Consider the following 20,647-nt stretch of genomic DNA (forward strand, 5'->3'; position numbering starts at 1 on the left):
TGCTTGTGCGGAAGAACCGCACAGGGTGCAATCGAGAGTGGATTTTTGTAAAGGATTTACGAGATTTTTCTCTCGCTCCCAATTAGCGCGGATGGTGGAATCGTTGAGATAATTAAGCCGCAAAATGAATCTCTAATTGTCTATTTGCATAAATTAGTGTTGTTAAATTTTTACGTAACTGTAATTTGAATTATACAATGGAGATAGTGGCTACAGTGGCGAGCGAAATTTCGTCAAACGAAATTTAGACGCTTTTGAACGGAGACAAACGAAATTGTTGTTGATGGTGCAATAAATAATGTTAGTTATTGTTGGTTTGGTCGCTGTGGTAGGATTATTAGATCGGCAAATATAAATTTTATTTATCTACGCCCGTGGGATAAATGACACTTATCCCATCCATTTTGCCTGCGAACTTCATTACAGCACGCATTTTCATTACCAATTCATTATCAAACTTGTGCGATTACACAACTCGGCTTCGCCTCGTTATGCAAATTCCCACGCGTTTGTTAATAATGCTCTTATCCCACTCGTATCGTAAATATCGCTTGTAAACCTACAACAAAGTAGTCAATTTGTCAAAGCATTGGAGTAAGATGCCTTCAGAGAAGGATTAGGGAATCCCAAAAGGATTACAATGTAGTAGACTAGTAGAGTGACCAAAATTTACCTGTTTCAGTGTTTTCTACAAATGTCATTAGTTTTGAAATTCCTGAATTTATTCCACACTGTATAATATGGTCTAAGGAACTGATTTGTATCGATCATGTATTTTTCTAAATATTACAATGGTTAATGGCTCACAGTTTCTTCGAGTAATGTTTTTGTTGTCCCGTATCATCCTTTTTAAAAGATCTATTTTATTTAATAAATTTGTGAACCGAGAAATGACAGGACCTGAAAAAGGAAATTACGGTCTACATCGCAAAATTTCGAAAATGCTAGAAAGTTGACAAAAAGACATCTCACCTCTATTAATTGACAGCTCTAACAATTATTAATCACTGGAAGAAATCGAATTTAACCACTAGGAACTGGGAGGTATTTTTGAAGAATTTATTTTTTAGCTACCTTTAATGAAAAAGGTAATTTTACGTACTCCCAAGCGGACGAAAAGTAACTCTTTTTCGGACGCACTTTTTCGGACGCTGACCGTGGCGCCATTTGTTGGTCTGTTTAATAAGTTAACAACGAAACCGACAAAACCGAGTAAACCGATTGGAAACAAATGAATATTTGACAATTAAATTTAACCAAAGTATTTTATTTGTCCGTCAAAGTGTTGTCTCGTTTATTTATCTTATTTATTTCTGGTGCATAATAAGAAAATGAACGTTCATATAATCGATAGCAACAGCGAAAGTGATGAAGAAATGTCTAATACAACAGCGAAAGTGATGAATAAATGTCTAATACGCCGCCGGACATAGCAAATGATAATCGCAATAAAAAGATGCACTTTTTGGCCTTGATACTTGGTACTTGAGTAAACCAGCAACGAATAATTTTTAAAATTCCATTTCTTTAGACTCCGGAGTTCGAACGGTCTCGATAGTTTCAACTTTCATTCAGCATCAAGTTTATGATGTAATTGAGGTCAGTAAGATAAAAACATGCATAGAGTAGTTCACCAAGAAAAATGAAAACCTATAACGTCTTCGCAATTTTTTAAAGCTATTATTTAAAAGGTTAACAAACTTTTGACCTGGTTCAAATTCCAAATATTTTCTCAACTTTCAAATTCTTTTATTTTCATTCTTAACGAGCTGACGTTTTGAAAAATATCTTCCGTGCATTTTTTTTACATCTTTTTCAACTATCTCTGACACTTGGAAACGCGGCATATGCATCTACATTCCCGCAAATAGCTTGTGATAAAACACCTGCAGGATTGATTTTTCTGTCTTGACAATTTAGAAAAATTTTCCAAGGGTGGTTTCCATTTTTGTGAAATTCTTCTGAGTCGTTTTCTTTTTTTTTTTAGATGATACCGACTGCGAGTCCGACCGCGAGATAGCATGCCCGATCAAACGTCGGCGTCAAGACGACGTCCTCGCCCTTCCCCTCGAAGACGACTACCAATCCCTGAGCCGTTCTAGCAGCCTGGTCCAATTCGAAACCTTAGAAAAACAATGCCAAGAAACGTCGAGCAGTTCCCCCAGCATCTACTCCCAATTCAGTTTGGACTCTTTGGACCGGACGAAAAGCAAAATCGAGAACACCTGCTCGGACAGCAGCGACACCGGTGACAGCGAGACCACGCTGGCCCCCTCGAAGTCGTGCATGAACCTCCGGACCTGGCGCAGCTTCGACAGCCTGCCCCACGGCGCCGCCGCCAAGAAGGACAAGATCTCGGCGGAGAACCTGAGCGAGGACAGCGGCTACAGCGACCACATGCGCGACAAGAAGCCCTCCAAGAGTCCCTCTTTCGGCGCCTACGACTACTGCGAGGCCTTCCGGAGGATCGGCGGGAATTTCGGCGCGAGCTGTCAGAATTTGAGCGTGGTGGCGGAAGGCTTGGTCACGGATTGGATGCGCACCACGGTAAATTTAGAAAAATCGTCGCCGACGTCGGAATGTCGGACGGCTAAATATAATTGCACGTCGGCGAGTGAACCGAACTTGGTGCAAGGGGACACCCATTCTAGCGCGAGGAACCGAGAGGAGTACACTTCGAAGAGCTGCGATCTGAGTGTTTGTGCGTGCAGTGTGCCCAAAGACCTGGAGGTGATCGGGAAGACTATCGACGATGCGCCCAGGAAGACGTCCATAGCCGCGAAGAACTGGGACCTGGCTGACTTCACCGCCGTCAAGAGGGTCGACGAGATGGCGTCGTTCAAGCGAGAAGGCAGCTACGCCGAAGCCATGAGGAACCGCGTAGACCTGAGCGACGACGAGCAAAGTCTCTGCTACAAGAAGAAGCTCCCCAAGACCACGATCGTCGAGTTCGACAAAAAAGTCCTCCATGCCATCTCCGAGAGCATCCACAGCATCAATTCCGTCAGCATCGCCGACGCCCACTTGAGCAACATCTACAACACGCCGCCCCCGATGCAGAGCAAGCGGACCGTGGCCAGCACTCCCAACTTGGTGATGAACCTGACCGAACGCGAGAGGTTCGTGGAGATGCTCCTCGACGACGAGCGCCGCCGCTCCACCCAAGACATCCCCAGGAAGAGCTCTCTGGTCAACCACAGCACCAGCACCAGTTGCATCTCCGACGCCGAAGACAAAACCCTCAACTACGAGTCGGGCAGCACCAAAGGCGTCCACTTCAGTCCGGTCGTATCCGAAGTAAACTGGAACGACAGCCAGTCGACGCCGAGCACTGTCGAACGCGAATCCAGCTACAGCCTGTCGAGCACGCCCGAGCGCGACTCCCTCGACACCCTCACCCAGACGCTCTTGCAGACCGGGCCGCCCTCGAAGGTCCTCAGCGAGAGCCAGCCGGACCTCAACGACAGACCTCTTCGCTTCCGGCCGGGCATCTCTCGGAGCCAACCCGACGTCAGTCGCCTGAAGAGGCGAGGAAGTCAGCTGATCAAGAAGGACCACGACGGGTGCATCATCAAGGCGTACATCGACGGCGACGGCATCCAATACAAACACACCCATTTGGACCTTGACAATGCCGACGAGCCGATCCCCCCTCTTGGTAGGAGTCACGTGGCTGTGGGTCGTGATGTTCAAGTCAAACGAAGCGATGCAGTTGCGGTTATGGAAGCGGTACAAGCGCCACGAAAAGAACCACAACAACACCTACAACAGAAACAACAGACGAAGACGCCGCGAACGGCCGGGAAATTGGGGGGGTTCTTCTCGCGCTTGACGAGCTTCCGCTTCTCCGCGAGGAAAGATGACAAGAACAAAGCGAAAAAGAAACAAGGGGACAACAACACAGGTGAGTACTACTACTCGATAGGGGGCGTGTAAAAACTCGCTTTCTCTTTTTTATTCGGCCCACGTCCACCGCGATCGCCCGATTTCGCACCATCGAACTCGAATGGCAACCGCTAATTCGGCCTTTTGTCCCAAAAAACGCCGCCACACGATGACGATTTGTAAAAACAGCTGCGGGCGAATCGGTTCGTGGATGCTAATTGAACCGGAAGTGACATCTCTTTTCTTTACGTTAATTCGATTGAATGCTGATTTGATTGTGCGGTCGGGTTAGCCGTGTGGTGTAACCGTGGCTTACGTAACTGCGGTTTTTATCTGATGGAGGATATTGGGAACAGGAGCGTGCACACCATTCTAATTCGTCAAAAGTTGTTCACATTTGTGGCGGTTTTGTCAGACTGAGTGACGTTATGGTTATTAATGGGACAGAAATGGGATTAATTGACGAGATGGCACCCGCATGGGATCCCCAACTGTGGTTCACGTTTCACGAAGTTTGTTCCTTTTGCATAAATTCACCAACATGAATATGCAGCATGCACTGAAAATGTATATTAATTAGTTCACAACAGACGAAACCAGACATTTTTAGGTGTTCTGTTTTAGCACAAGATTAAACGATTTAAGGGACATTCTAATCTAGAATTTCGCTCCTTTGTTTTTTGCGCTGGTTTCTTTGTAAAAACACTAGACAACTTTTTAGTATCGCTCTTTTGGGTACAGCTTTATTAACATTTTCACACAATATACAATTTTTTTCGAGGAAATAAAACAACAATTAAGCTTGTTATAAGCGATTAGGGACATCCGTGAAAAAAGTTTTCGAATGGCTGTCATGATTCAAAAAAATAAGGGAATAAGTTTTTGGGTCAGTAGAAGTGTGCCTCGTAGCCGGTACCAAAAAGAAAAAAACATATTGAAAATTAAAACAATGGGGGCTAGATCTTGAGATATTGGGGCAGCCATTAAAAAAAAACAGTACCGAGAAAAACGAGTTTGAAGTTTTTTGGTACGTACCGTACCGGATGGGGTTTTTTCGAATCTCCATTCTTCAAGAAGAAACGTTTCTTTTTTTCAATTTTCTAGGCCAGAATTGTTAAATTCCGTTTTCGTAACAACCACACAAGTTATTTTTGGTTGGATTTCTTCATGCCCAAAACAAAGATCTTCTATCATGATTGTGAGCAATATCAAGGATATCCTAGGCCTTGTGCAAAATATTTTGCGAGAAGAAAAAGTCTTGATTTAAAATATGTTTTTGCAAATTTCCAAGAAGTACTGTAAAGGTACTTATCTTCAATTACCTAATGTGTGGATCGGGCAAATTGTCGACAAGGACGTGTTCCAATTGACTGCGAAGTTTCCTATTCGGGTCAAAAGGTCATCCACGCAACTCTTTAGTTGGGAAAATTCAAAACATTTTACCTGCCAGAGCGTGAGTACTGATGGATGGATTGTAAGCAATTTACATCGCCCAAACATTTATTCAAAAGTCATATTTAACCTTTTTGATCTGTTTGCAGAGTTATAAAATGACGAAACCTTAATAATTCGTTGGCATGTTTTCCCAAAAATAAAAAAACACAAGTGTGTTCATACATTCGTACGTACAAGGTACTCTTTGTAAGTGGCGGCTTCAACTACCGTTCATGAATCATTACAATGTAAACATTTCAGTGCATGCCGCTTTACATGTTAATTGTGCATTTATCTCGAAGCAAAATAGTAAAGTAACCATAAATATTTGTTTACAATATATTTGCATGTTTTCCATTTAAATGCATGTAAGAAACCGCTAATTCAAATTGCAAACTCGCAACGGAAGGCAGTTGGAATTAGAGTTGTTGTAAAAAGTGGAAAATCTCCGAGTTCTTGATGGGAGTAGAGAGTTTGTTACCTTCGGGAGCAGCGATGGAATTTTTTGGGCGCGTCCGTCTGGTCCAAACCTCTTAAATCCGCCAATCAATTTCCATTAAGCTAACAAAATTCAGTAGAAATTCATCGAATTTGCGCGAGTGATCTAATCGGAATTAATGAATTTAAAAGCTCGTCATCAATTCGCTAATTGGTCGCATGATTTAGATCTTCTGGTCCAGTCCCAGCAGCGCGTGGCCACCAAAGACGACTACATCTACATCCCCCTCAAAGGCCCGTCCCCCGGCGAGCCATCCTCGCCGACCACCCCCAACAACAACACTCACCACCACATCCGCGACAAGGAGTCGGTGGCGGCGAAACCGCCTCTGCCCCGAGTGCCCCCCCGCGTGGTGGGCGCAAGCGTGAAGAGGGGCGAGAGTGCGCAAGCGAGGCGCGCCACCGATCAGGACCATCAACGTCGACGGAGGACTATTGATTCGGGAGAGTCGTGCCCCCGGCCGATGGAGCCCATGGGGCTTATCGAGACAGACCTAGATACTGAAGTGACGGTCATCACCAGCGGTCCCAATGTGAAAACGCGAAGTTTGCTCAATCTGGGGGCCGAGCCCCGACTCGGCGCCCTCCTCGACGTCAACGACGCCGCACGCGACGGAGACGGCGCCCCGAAGTTTCCCTCGGCCAGGCCGCACAAGTCCATGGAGTTCCTTCTCGACAAGCAGAATCTCAAAGTTGTTGAGGTAATACTTTACAAATATTTTTCAAACATCACCAACATCATCCCCTCATTGACTACTTCATTTCTCACAAAACGATAAGCTCTTGTGCGGGTTTGCGGAATTGATTTTCTTCATTATACTCTTGACGTGCTAATAACGTGAGTCCTTCACACTACACAGCCGGCCCAAAATCCCCTCACCTCACTCAAACCACTTCACTTTTCCCAAAAAATCACAAAACACCACAATTCAAAAACCTTTCTCCAAAAAGAAACATCTCATTTACCTACGTAATGTTAGCACATTCGCATTTTTACAATTGTGTCATAACTGACACACATTGTCAGTAATGCCAACAAGACACAGTAAAAATAAAATAAAAATCGAAATTAAAATTTAACATTAATGGGGGTGGCTTAAGTAGGGTCTTTTGGTAATTTCATTTTACCTAAGATATCTACTTAATTATTAAATGCTGTATTGGCAGCACATGGTGAGGTAGAACGTAATAATAATAGTAATAATAATAATAATCGGAGCGTAATGGCGGCACCAATGATAATAATATTTCTGTGTTAAGTACTTGTGGAAATAACAATGAAATTCATCATTTCCTCGTCGTGAAAAATATCGTGATGTGGTTTCCGCAAGATGATAATAATAATATGCAATAAAAAGATGAAATAAAAATAAATTCATGATGTAATGCCGTGTAAAAGGACATTTTTGTGAGGCCCTCTGGTAAGATATCATTTCCACTGACAAAAAACCCTCAATCCGGCGTTAAATTTCAATCGATATGCCTGAGGGAAGAGAATCCATCTCATTTCCGAGCGAGAAGGATGTGGCAGAAATTTACAGCATTCGCGTCCTTCCATCTGACAGAAGTAAACCTTTGTCGCCCTTATCGCCGGCAATGAAAAAATAATCTGTGGCAAAACGGCGCCCAACAGGGAGACCTAATCGTGCGTTAAATAATTCGCTCGGGAAAACTGTCACAATATTTAGGTCTGCTTCGCATTAAGAACCGGAAAGCGAGCATTAACGCAAAACTATAATAACGATAATTGGAAATATGGCTGCGAGGAAAATGCTTTTACTGGGGCAAACATTTTTATGGTAATTATCGCGGCGACGAGTGAGAAACGCAACAAAAAGGAGGCGATGTTTGTGGGTTGGAGATAAGAAAGCTACCTGGATTTCACGTGCGAGTGCACACTCTCTTGGGGATGTTACTTCCGCTTTGAGGGTAGACCGCGGCTCGGGTTTTGTATTTTTTCCAACAAGACAAAAAACCCAAATCGTACCGGTCGTTGATGCGAATGATTGCGATGTCGACACCTGCATCTCCAGATTTCGGTCCAATTGAGCTCGCATGGGACGAAATGGAGAGAAGGATTTAAAGTGCAAGTGCAAACTAGAAGACCGTGTTGGTGCAGTGTTTGTGGCTAGAACTAGTCGATGATTGCTACACAGGGTGAGTCCAAATATTTTGGAAATTTTGAAATCGTTGCGCTGTTTTTGATCTTGTTGAGAAATACGTCTTTGCAGAAATTGAAAGCTTGCCACTTGCCATGCATAAAAGATCGTCCTGTTAGGCCGGCACAGATGCTCCTCAATGGGTTTCTGTTTTATGCGTTGTTCAGGCGAACATCTGCAATATTCCCGCATCTCTTCCGACGCCGAAGAATGCATCGCCAGGCCCATGTGTTCGTAATTTATAATACAGAATGCTAAACAGTATGAGTTTGGCATTTTATTCACGCGTAAGAATCCAACTCGGTGGTGCTTTCGTTCAAAATTTTTCCCAACAACATAATTGTTATCTCGGATTAATCCGTCGGTAAACGCTGACTAACTGCTGTTTACAAACAGACATGACATTATCCGTAAAAAATGCGTATTGTCCTTGTAATCCAAGACTCTGGGTTTAATTAACCGTAAGCTGTCATCGATAGAGGAACCTTTGAAGCGGCGGATTAAAATAAACAACGGATGAAGCGTGTTCAACTGTTGTCTCACGGAATGAGGGTGTAAAGGATCAAAGAGTAGGCACCAAGGACTCGTGAGTAGGTAGGGGGCGTGGGGAATACTAAAATACTAAAAAATGCAAAGACCAAGAAGTCTTGAAAGGACCGACTCATGAAAAAGTAACGGAGACGGCGTTTCATAATTCATTTAATGAAAATTGTTCCGGCTTGCGAAGTTTGGAAATTCCGTCGTTTACGTGTGCTGCCTCCACCTAAAAATAGCACGATTTTTCTTTGTTGCAACTGTGGATAAGGGAGCAACGACTCCTCCACCTGGTCCAGTGAATAAATCGCTTTTACAACCATTTAAAAATATTCCTCCCGAACAATTTTCATTGAGTGAAGGATCGTTCTAAACACGCTATCGAATACCTCCATTAAGCTCGCATTTGTCATTACTCCAATTGATATAATACACGAATTGAGGCCCCCTCCTCTTTGTATACAGAGTGAAACGCTGCAGGAATGCACGGCCTCCATGGCTGCACGTGCAAATGATTTGACTAATAGATAGTTACGAATAAATCAAAAGCTAACGGTACCTGTTGGATCGCATGACAGGATTCTAATGGAGAAGTGTTTAGTGGAGCGTTTCGATAATTACCTTTTTGGCGCCGCTGCGGGAGAAATGGTAGTTTTTATGCAGAGCTCCATTGAAGAACGACAAAATATTCTAAATTCGACACAAGTCTCCAAAACATAAGAAATCAAGTGTATTTTTCAAATGTGTCTTCATAACAGGACGAGATAAAAATAGTAAAATCATTTTTATTTATGACCTGCTACTTGTGCTTTTTATGGCAAAGCTGTAACTAAGAGGCTCAAAACGGCCGGCTACTAGTGAATAATGGTCCTTTTGTTGGCAAATTATAGCATTTGCGTTTAAATAAAAAAGCGAATTATTTAGCTAACCAAGTCAAAATTTGTAGGTAATTGTGCCACCAGTGTTTGATGCGCTAGCAGATACAGATTCATTTAGTGTAAAAACTTTATAGGTAAATTAACAGTTAATTTCAGAAAACTAATAAAACTGTTACGGCCTTATTTATTAACATTTTTTTTTTTAAATTCTCAAATATACCTTATCAGTAATTAGTGTGCGTATACGATGCCCCACCCTGTACAGACAAAGTAAAAGTTCTAAAAACGTTTTCTTTTTTCCCAAGAAATTTTTCTTTGTTCAGAAGTCTAGTTTGAATTGTTCATCTTTCTTCATCTTTTCTATGTTTTTTTATTTTAATTTCTGTACTCCAGTTTAGCAAATTCTCTTAGAATTGATCATTTCTTCTAAAAAGTCTTCCTCTTCGAAAAAAGAGACTGTTCCTGACCTATTGCTTCGTAGGAATGAAGAAATTGCAATTGCAAATTTATGAATAATGAAGGCCAGCATGTCTTCTTAACTGGACAAGATAAAAACGGTACAGACAAAGTAAAAGTTCTAAAAACGTTGGTCATTGTTCACTTTAACTACTTCTGGAATTTTCCCGTTTTTTTCTGGCTAGACAGCTTCAGGGCGTCCTCCTACATCGTTTTCCACCACTCAGACCTTGTGCAAATGAATTTTCCTTACCCTTTAGTTATACTAAGACATTGGCGCGACCTTGACGCGACCTTGAAACACAACAAGAGAGAAAAAAGGCATTTGCACAAGGTTTGAATGGTGGGCAACGATCTAGGAGGACGCCCTGAGGCTGTCTAGCCAGAAAAATCGCGAAAATTCCAGAAGTAGTTAAAGTGAACAATTACCAAAACGTTTTTTGCTTCCCCAAGAAATTTTTGTTGGTTCAGAAGTCTGGTTTGAATTGTTCGTCTTTTTTCATCTTTTCTGTGTTTTTTTATTTCAATTTGTGTACTCCAGTTTAGCAAATTCTCTTAGAATTGATAATTTCTTCTAAAAAGTCTTCCTCATCGAGTGTCCATATTTCAAAAAGAGTCCTGACCTTTGCTTCGTAGGAATGAAGGAATTGCATGAATAATGAAGGCCAGCACGATATCGAGGTCGCTACATTATTCCCTAATAAATGTTTAAACACGAGTATTGATTATGCACCGAGTCTGGCCACCCTTGGAGCATCGCTGACGTAAAACATCCCTTACTGTCTCACTCCTCGCCACAATCGCCAAAAAGATTTTTTTCTTCTGCTTGGAAGGGTCTAATAGCTGTCTGCTTCAGCAGATGAGCAATCAGCCACAAATGCGTTTGTTTCGTTCTCCCCTCCCCCCTCATTCTACTTGTCTTCCGTAGACCTGTCCATTTTAGAATACGCACGCCGTGAACAGAACATCCGCATTAGCGCACATAAATTCGCTTCCGTTTTTCCCGGCAGGAAGTGAGAGGGATTCGCAGGAATTCGGTGTAGTAGGTCAGAAAAGACACCCACGTGCTCGAGAAGTGAATAATTTAAAGAAGGCGGTGTTTACAAAGATGTCGATGCAAGTAAATATTTTGTTGAAGACGAAATGTCCGAATTTTCGGAGGTGATTGCTGTTCTAAAATTACGAAAAGGACGTTTAAAAATAGCACTCGGAAAGTAGTTTTCTCCAGTTTTTCATTGAATTGTGCGCAGTTGTGCCAAACGAAGTGAGGTTTTTGTTGAAACAAAAACTGAGGCGGCAGACTTGGACCGATACCAGAAGGTCGTGGTTTCGTATTATTGCTGTGTCTGTTCGAATTTCTCAAAATATCTCTCGACATATTTCCATTCCCAAATCTGTCGTTCCACGCGCGTTCAATAGCACCCAGATCTGGACGTGGCGGCGGCCAAGAGACTCCCATCGACGCTTTGGCGTTGCGGAATAGTCTTCACAGACGACTCCTTTGCTGTTCCTGACACGATTTTTATTTTTAGACTCTTTGTGCTCCTCGGCCGCCTCCACTCTGTATACATTTTCGATTTCCGTCCAATCTCGATCTGATTTTCCTGCAGCATTCGCAAACATAACAATCTGGTGAATATTGACACCATTTCACCATTGTGGTCTCAAGTTATTGAATTTCGTGATTGTGCGAAAATGTTGCGACTCTTCTCACAGCGCTCCCTTCGAAATAACATTTGATTATGTCGTGCAGAGTCGTGACGCAACTCTCAATTAACATAATCGCGCAATGACAAGGTTCACTTGTGCGGCGATGATAAACACACGAAAAAATCCTATCGCCGAAGAAAAGAAAGAGGAAGACGCCTCAGTGTTTTGTAACACATAATAATAACGGGCGAGTTCGTTGCTCTTTTGACCAGCGAATTAGTGTTAAAATGCAAGACCATCTAAACATTTAGGTAACGATCGTCGTAAAAATCGTAGTTTTACAACCGCGACCCGATTTCGTAGGGCACATCTGTCGATTCTGCTGATGGAACACCTAATTATGTCGGGGAGCAACAAGTGCGTTCACCCCGAATTCTTATCTGTGATGCAATTATGATAGATGGCTTGGGATGCGCCAGTGTTGTGGCATTCGTCCAATTTCTTCCTGCGTCTAATTTTTAACGAGTTTGGGCGTCGACTCGCCCTGTGGGGTTGTCGAAAATAATCACGTACTGTTGACAAACTAAATTAAATGATCGATGGGGAGTCGGTGAAAAATCTACGACTGATAATAAAGAACGCTTTATTTCCACTATTTTTGTCTGCATTCTTGTAAAGTTTATCTGTGGAAACAGCCTCATGAGAATTATCTCCGAACGGGAGGTAGACGCGAGGGTAATTGTTCAGGGGAAATGGCCCACACCACGAATATTTGTTTAACCCCTTTGGAATAATAATCAGAGATATTTCTCCGGTAACGTAAACAGAACGTGTTTGAGAAGCAAATAAATAAAAGGAAACCAACGGTAATTCCCTTTCTCGAAAATTTGTTAATAAAATGATGAAAACAACCAATTTAATTTATTTAGTTTACTCATGAGTTCATGAGCAAGACTTTTCATCTGACTAATTCGCACTGCTTTAAATATAATTAACATTTCTTTAATAATTGTTGCCTTCAATATTAATATGTACAAAGTTATTTAAATAAAAAAGAGGTCAAAACATTCTACCGTTTTGAAAACGTAAACATTGATAACTTATTTCTATTTTTTTTGTGTTTGTTAACAACAGTAGTCACTTCATAAGAAAGTGTTTGTTTTAAAAATTGAAAATGAGTAAATTTGTACCTACGTTGTTGAAAAAGTATCGTGTTACACTCGCATGTAATGGCTATTGTCTACTGGAATTATTACAGCAGGTGTTGCAAACTTTATCCGTGTACTTATGACACACTCGTTGAATAACGACCAAAAATTTCAGTTGGCAATTCGTTAAAATTTCAATTGTCACATGTCAGTTTTAAAAGTTAGGTTAGTGATTTTGAGAACGTTGAAATATTGATTTTCATGAAGGTGTGCATTATGTGTGACCTGTCGGTTGTAAAAGAATAATGAGAAGCTCCAATCGTATTTACGAACTAGAGTAAATGTTCGAAATGTCTGCCTTCAGCTTCCAAACATGCTACTCTCTTCGCTTCATGTTTTCAAATGACCTTCGCAAAGTCGGGACATCAATTAAATTGCAGTTATAAGTAATTACTTGCATTAATTCGGGAATTGTGCCAGGCCTGTTTTTGAACAGGTATGGAAAAACAAAATAATCCAGGCAAGTTGTTGGTAAGTGCCTTGAAAGTCCGGAATGACAGTTACTATTGTAATTAATGACATTTGATGATATTTGAATTAAATTTTTACGTGCTGCCAACTGAAGTTATTAATCATGGCCATCTCGATTTTTTTTATTTTCGATCGCACGGTATTACCAAATGCATATTGATACATTTTTCTCTTGACTTCTGTCACCTTGAACCTGGAGGTACATAAAATTAAAAAATGAAAATTATTTCATTATAAATTCTTAGCGATGAAAACAAAGTTGCAGAGAAATTAAATCTGGAAGTAAAGAAGCAAATAGTCAGTCAATTCGAGTTTGAACCTATTTCTGATATAAAGCGCTGCAAACTGTTGTAAGTAATGCGATCGGTACATCTGGTCTTTGTCTTCAGATGTTGAATCTAATTTTGCCTCAACAGTTATCGTATTTTACTCACGTTACAAATGTAATATTAATTTTCCAAACAGTGGAATAATTCTTATCGTTTGATTGTTCCAATTCGTAGGAATGTAAATTCTTCTAATGTTTCAAAATCGCATTCTATTAGTATCCTATGCCTAAGGTTTCAACAAGAAACTGTTTATTAACAATCCCATTTGATATCTTTTAAATTAAGCAACTGTTCTTCTACGACGATATCTTTCCAGCTTGTGACCAAAACAATTTTTTTAAATCTCAATAAATTATAGTTTATAAAATAGACAACATAGTGTTATTATTCAAGTTTATACTAGATAACAGATAACAGAGAGATAACAGAGGCGTACCGAAAGCTATAGTTCGTGCGGCGAACCAGTGGAGTAGTCACCAGATGTTCACGTGATAGTAGCGGCGTCATGAAAAGCCTGATTTCACTGCCTCGTTAAATTTGAGTTTTGTGCGGGAAATTTAAATCTTACTACTTTAAGAATGATGGAAATTTCGGCTGCGTGCATTGAGCAGCTGTGCCCTTTATGTACCTGTCACAATAGTGTTAATGGTAATGTTAGTGTTAGCCAGAATGTTAATCTTCAGAACATTGGTGAAACGTTCAACCGTTCACAATAATGTTCACCATCGAGAATTTCACGCACGCGCAGGCGCAGTGACAGTTCACACCACGTTGACAGCTGTAAGAGTAACATTCCGTTAACATTATTGTGAACACTGGACTACTAACATCACCATTGCCATCTCCACTAACATTATAACATTACCACTAACATTAACACTATTGTGACAGACCCATTAACCCATAGGAAACCATCCCGTGAAGATCATGCCAGTTTATTACTCCATTGGCTCGCGCACCCGTTATATTTAGTACCTTAGGACTTCTTCTCCTTTGCAATATACTGCAGATTTGTGCTACTGGCACTAGTACAATGATGATACATAAATCTGTTTTTCATTATTTCTTCTTGACCCAGAAGATTAATCAAATCTAACTGCGATATCTGTCGCAAGGTCACATTTGATACCAAACTTAATTGGATATTAGCTTCAAAATTTGCAAGAATTAAATTTTTTTAAATTCGGATTTCAAGTTCTCAAATTGTGACAGCACAAAGACAAAAAATTAAGCTTACATCACAGTACACGCCACAGAGATTTTTTCGTCCTTTTTAGACATCGTCCTGCACTTTTTCAAAGGTTATTTTATTATGATGCAGCCAAAGTTTATGCCTGATGCAAAAGTAGTTATAAGATTTTTTACCATTTTGTTATTAACGGCGACAAAAAATAAAAGCATGTGGGTACAATTACAGAAGCACCTTCGATAAAGGCGAGGTTCAAATTTCAGTCTTACTCGATTTAACTTTAACTCATATCTGTGCCAACGAACAGAACACCGTAAATGTACCTATTACGTACTTATGATAAAATACCTTATTACGCATTATGAAAGAAACCAGTCTTTTTGTAACAAGTCTTGTTTTTGGAGTACATACTTCCCGATGACTGGATTACCATTTCTTTTGCCAAAACATAATACGATTAACACCTAGTACTTAGTTTTACATCACTGCAATTTTTACCACCCCCTTGACGCACCTGTATATTGCGACTTGACAGGATATGACAATAGGTAATTTCTTTTTCCATCGTGGTATTAAATAAAATGTTGCCAACATGGATCACTGGCATTAAATATTTAAAGACCACTCGAGCGATTATTACATTAGTCGGCCATCAAGCGATTTGTAAGAATATTTACTGCTCCCGATCATACTAATTTACTGATCGTATCGTGTTCGATATTGATTAACCTTCCTCGTGCTAAGAATAATGATTGTGTCAATAAATAATCTACCTATGCCGAAACAATCGACAAAGTATTAATAGGATCGGATGGATGCGCGATACCGGGTGGTACTCCACTGTAAACACTGACAGATGGCACATTCTTGCACGCACAGACACCTCCGTTAGGGCAGATCGAGCGAGTTCAATCATGTTTTTTCATTTCTCGAATTATCCGTATGACTGCATATTAATTGTTGTTTATTTTTGTAGTATTACGTATAGTGACGGCACGCCACACTACACTCTTAGAAATGAATGTACGAGGTAAGACCTAAGTGTGTTTGATAAAGCTTGATTCACACGTTGTTTGTGGCGCATCGCAGTCGAATTATACCCCGATTAATAATTAATTAACATCATGGTTTTCGTTTGGTTTTTAATTCATTTAAAACGTTTTCGTAGTGTTAGTCCACATCTACACACTTGTGTCAAATTTGTTGCCTACTTTACTACCTTTTCGTGGTCCTTCAAAATTCACCACGACTCGTTCTATTTTGGGACGCTCTGTACATCACGTTTCTGCAATTGTTCCCGCAATAAAAGTAGTTTGAAGGTTAATTACTCCCAATTGTCGCCCCCATTTTTTGGCAATTATTTCATTAACCGAAACTTGCACAACTCTGTCACACCATCGAGTAACCATTGAGAAGTCGCTGAAGATGATTTTTGTCAGTGATAGTGAACACGAAATGCCCGGTCACCTTGATAGTGACTTATATTGTCAACAATGGGTCAGATTGAGTATGCTGTGGGAAGATCTCGTAAGTAATTTTCACATTATTAGTGAGGCAATTTACTCTCCGATAATCGTGTCACTCTTCTCAATGGGCTTCTGTTTGTATTGTCATCAATTCATCATTGTGCAGCGGCGGTTGCCACATCAGACACAGATCGGGCACTATCAGGGTCGCTTTGTTGCTCCAACTCGGAAGCGACAGTCCAGATAGGTTCCATTTGTGGAATAACAGAAAAACCAAAAACCTAACGGTTACTCGAGAGAAACCTTTTTGTTGTAGAACAGGAATTGAGTGGGGGGATCTCACCACACCTGACCTTCGATTTTGGTTTAGTCTGCGGTCCGGTTAATGTCAAGAGGGATGGTGAAAATGTACTCTTTTGCACAAAACAATGTGTCTGCCGATGATGCACACTTCAGAACAATGTTAACAAGACATTGCGTTTATTAATCGTGTGTACCTACTTAAAGTAAGCACACAAATTTTATCAACCCTCAGGGTCATGTGATAATTTTTATATAAACAGATGATAACAACAATATTGCACTATCACTGTGTATCATCTAAATTTGCGGAAAATAGACGATGTAGAGTTCAGTAACAGTAAAGAATGGACGGTTTGGTTAGTGCGGTAAGCGCATCGTCGTGAAGAGAATTCATTGGTTTAGCTTCGTTGTTTGATGTTGTTTCTGTTTCCAGCCTCCCGAGAATGAGCTGCAGAAGGGCGAGCGTGTAATGTCCGAACACCAGCTCCGCGTGCAGCGCTCCCTCCAGAAGCTGACGGTCCCCGAATGGTACAAGCAGTCGCACGTGCCCCGCGAGGGCTTCCTCCTGAAGAAGCACTCGACCCGGGAGTCGCGTTGGACCGGCACCAGCAGCAAGACCACCTCGTTGAGCAGCCTGGGCTCGAGCAACCCCTCCCCCGTGATCCTGAGCCCGACGTCTGGCGGTCAGCCGTTCGTGCGGTGGTCCACGTCCAAGCTGAACTCGACGGCGTCGTCGCCGTGCGCCTCGACCCGCAGCAGCTTCAACGCCCGCCAGCCCAACGGCTCGATCTCGCCGTCGTCGGTGCGCAGCAGCTTCAGCTATCGGCAGCCCTACATGGGCTGGCGGTCGCAGGAGCGCCTCAACAAGCCGCGGACGCCGGCCGAACGCCTGGCTAACAGCCTCCTGTCGCAAGCCAACCAGCCGCACAACGTGCAGGAGAGCCCCGAGATACAGACCTCCATCAAGGAGGTCACGTCGGCCATCGTGCACTACGTCAGCGGACTCAAGCCGGAGAGCGGCGACGACGCGGTCAGCCAGCGGAGCAGGTCGGTCAGTCCCAGGGGCAGCCAGAAGCTGTGCTGGCTGGAGAGCTCGTTCGTGGGCATCAGGCCGCTGGACTCGCCGCAGACGCCAGTCTCGCTCACGGAGAGCGAAGCGCCAGCGCCGCCAGCCAGTTTGCGGCTAGAGCTGCAAACACACAATGGTGAGTCCGTACACGCTTAGGTCCAACGATTTTTTTCGAATGTCTTCATGTTGACGCTCTCTATGTGGTGCTATTGTTAATTTTTTTTTTTTTTTTAATCTCATCTCATTTAACTCGAATTTGTCACCTCCCAGTTTACGAAATGGGTAAATTGTGATGGCTTTTGACGTTTTAGCTCGGACGAAGGGATAGTTTTTGTTTCTTGACCGACCCAAACAAACAAAACAAAAACTCCCCGATTCAACGTATTGTTAGTTATGTTTTCTGCAATATTAGCACTAATTATAACGATATTTGTGTACATAATGTTTATATTTACTTAACCATAAAGAAGTGCCTCGGATTTTTCGGTTTCACAACTCAACGTTTTCTTTTTCTTTTTTGTTTATTTCAGTGCAACCGACAAATCGATCGTGCATTTCCAATAATTGCAATGTTTTTATTAATTTTTAATACAACCTATATTCATTGTTTTGTTTTTCTTTTGTGTACTTTAAATTTAGTAAAACTCGTTTTAGTATTACCGTAGTCTGTAACTATTATTATTGTCATTCATATTTAATTATTTTTGAATTTTATTATGTGTACCATTTTTAATTTAGGTACTTTTGTCACATATATTCTATGTATTGTGTTGTACTTTCGAACACAAATCTTTAAATAAATTATTTTATTTTAAGCATTATTTTTTCTTTGGTTTTTAATTTATTTATGTGTTACGTCCGGTAAGTGTCTTTTCACTGTTGCATGATCGTAGAGCTTTCGCTAACACTAACGTTCAACTAAAAAGTAATTCTTCAAGGAATCTTCAACCGCTAGTTTGCGATTCACTGAACTACCACCACCTTCCACTGCTGTCCACAACACTAATTTGCTTAATTTTGCAAACACCTCTCGATCCTCTTTCGCTGCGCAGCTTTGGCTTTCTTCCCTCGAAGAATTACTTCTTTTGGTGTGCGGTTTTAATTTCCTGTTGAAATCAATCATGTCTGTGTATTAGATGTGACCCTGCTGAACACAGCAAGCGGCGCGAAACCTTCTCCCGGATCGACGACCCTCGAAGACGTTTTAGACTCACTGTTGGGCCTTCCGTCGTCGGATCGAGCCCCCAGCCCTAGTCTCCAAGGTAGGAGACATGTGTAAGTTTCATTCCAGGTCATTTCTTCTGAATGCACCTCTCTAAATCAGTTAACAGTAATAGACACTCATTTAGGAGTTTAGCACTTTGGCGTCTGTTGTGTGATTGTCTTTTGACAGTTGTTCGTTTTGTAGTGACGGCGTCAGCTAATAGCAGTCCGAACCATCTGTCGGAACAATACCGAAGACGATCGGAAGGCAGCGAACCAACGTCGACGATCTCAAATTCGCGCCGTGTGAGTTTCCAATCGTCTCCGGTCCTTCAGTGTCGGTACTCGCGGTGCGGGCGGGCGGCCACCGCCTCCAGCGCGGAAGCGGCGGCGTTCAAGAACTGCCACAATTGCTCGTACACCTACTGCTCGAGGGCGTGCAGGCGCGCGCACTGGGAGAAGCACCGGAAGACTTGCCTCTTCTCGCGGATCGGCACGCTGTGCAGGCAAGTGATCGCCGCCATCAAAGAACAGAAGGAGACGCTGTACCACTTGTCTCTGATCGCCAGGAGGGGCTACATCTCGCACGGGCCCGGCGCCGTCAAGTGCTTCTTCCCGTGCGCGGAGAGCGCCGAGAAGTTCCTGACGGGGGGCTCGAGCGACCTGGGGGAGCTGACGTACGTGCGCTGGCCCGACTTGCTGCCGTCGGAGATGGGCCCGCAGCTGTACACGGAGCTGGTGCAGATGTGCAAGAGCTACAACCCCGACACTAGACTGGTGCTGTACGTGTCCGTCTGCGTGGTGTCCGAGACCCCGGCGACGGGGGCCGTGAAGTGGGAGCGCCAGCTGGTGTCGCGGTGTGCCAAAATGAGGCTGAGCAAAGACATTTCCGTTCCCGAGAAGGACCCAGACAATCCCGAAACTCTCATCTTGACGTGCAACTCCATCGACGCCCTCAGCGAGGACAGGGCGAAGGAACTGAAGGAGATCAGCGTGAACAACGTGCAGAAGGAGTTGCGGTCGCGCGGGGTCTCCCTCCGCCGGCAGCACCCCGTCATTTTCAAGCAGCTGACAGCCTACGCGAACGGCACTTGCGAGAAGTTCACCCCCATCACGGTCTACCCGAAGGACGTCAACACCGGGAAGAGTTTCATGTGCATCATCATGCTTGAGGCCGATCCGAATAGTTTGAGGCAGGTCGAATCGGCGGGGGTCAAAGTCAGGACCGTTGATGTGTTGTGTGCCGACTAAGACGGAGAAATGTGTTACCCTATCCTGTGATTTATCATAGCTTGTTGTTATTCTGCAAATTTTAACAGATTATTCATGTTGATATCGTCTATGATGTTGCTTTTAATATTCAGTTTTTATCGAGATTTGTCTCGGATCGTGCTCCATCAATAAACAATAACAATATCAGACGATTTCTCGTTATTTTAGCGCCGATGAGGGGTACGTCTCTTCGGAATCGCCTAATTCTCGACCGATGGACGACACACATATCGGACGTACCATTAGGATCGATATTTTAATAAATTTTTTACTCGTGATGTTTTTCCAAAAAATTATTTTCTCTTGACACACCAAAATTAAAGCAATAATTGCAATTGGAAGTTTTACAGTATTTTATTCCGACATACTTTCGTCGTTTATTACTATTACCATTAGGAATTTTAAGCGATTGTAAAAAATTGTTAAATTAAACTATCTTCAAATTGAGACGCTTTTCATTGGTTACACCACTCACGACCGACCAAAACGCTCTTTATCTTCATCTTTGCACTCTCCGATGGTTACTCCACAAAACTCGCTCCCACTCCAGCCACATTGCAGATAATTATTTAACCAGTTGTATGAGTGACATTACCCTTTACATCAAGAGGTAAAAAAAGAATGGAAAACATTTAAACTCGAG

At 42.3% G+C, this 20,647-nt stretch overlaps 1 protein-coding gene across 1 annotated transcript in view; it reads left to right on the plus strand.

Annotated features, from left to right (window-relative positions):
- The window catches only part of LOC138136207 (serine-rich adhesin for platelets), a 38,194-nt gene extending 17,743 nt beyond the window's left edge, over window positions 1–20,451 (plus strand). Inside the window, exons 3-7 of the mRNA XM_069055265.1 lie at window positions 1,988–3,904; window positions 5,986–6,518; window positions 16,894–17,665; window positions 18,666–18,791; window positions 18,938–20,451. Coding sequence (XP_068911366.1) covers window positions 1,988–3,904; window positions 5,986–6,518; window positions 16,894–17,665; window positions 18,666–18,791; window positions 18,938–19,983 — 4,394 coding nt within the window. The 3' untranslated portion in view covers window positions 19,984–20,451. The remainder of the gene's footprint in view (window positions 1–1,987; window positions 3,905–5,985; window positions 6,519–16,893; window positions 17,666–18,665; window positions 18,792–18,937) is intronic.
- The last annotated feature ends 196 nt before the right edge of the window (window positions 20,452–20,647 follow it).

Source organism: Tenebrio molitor, chromosome 8 (assembly GCF_963966145.1).
Source record: "Tenebrio molitor chromosome 8, icTenMoli1.1, whole genome shotgun sequence".
Taxonomy (NCBI): domain Eukaryota; kingdom Metazoa; phylum Arthropoda; class Insecta; order Coleoptera; family Tenebrionidae; genus Tenebrio; species Tenebrio molitor.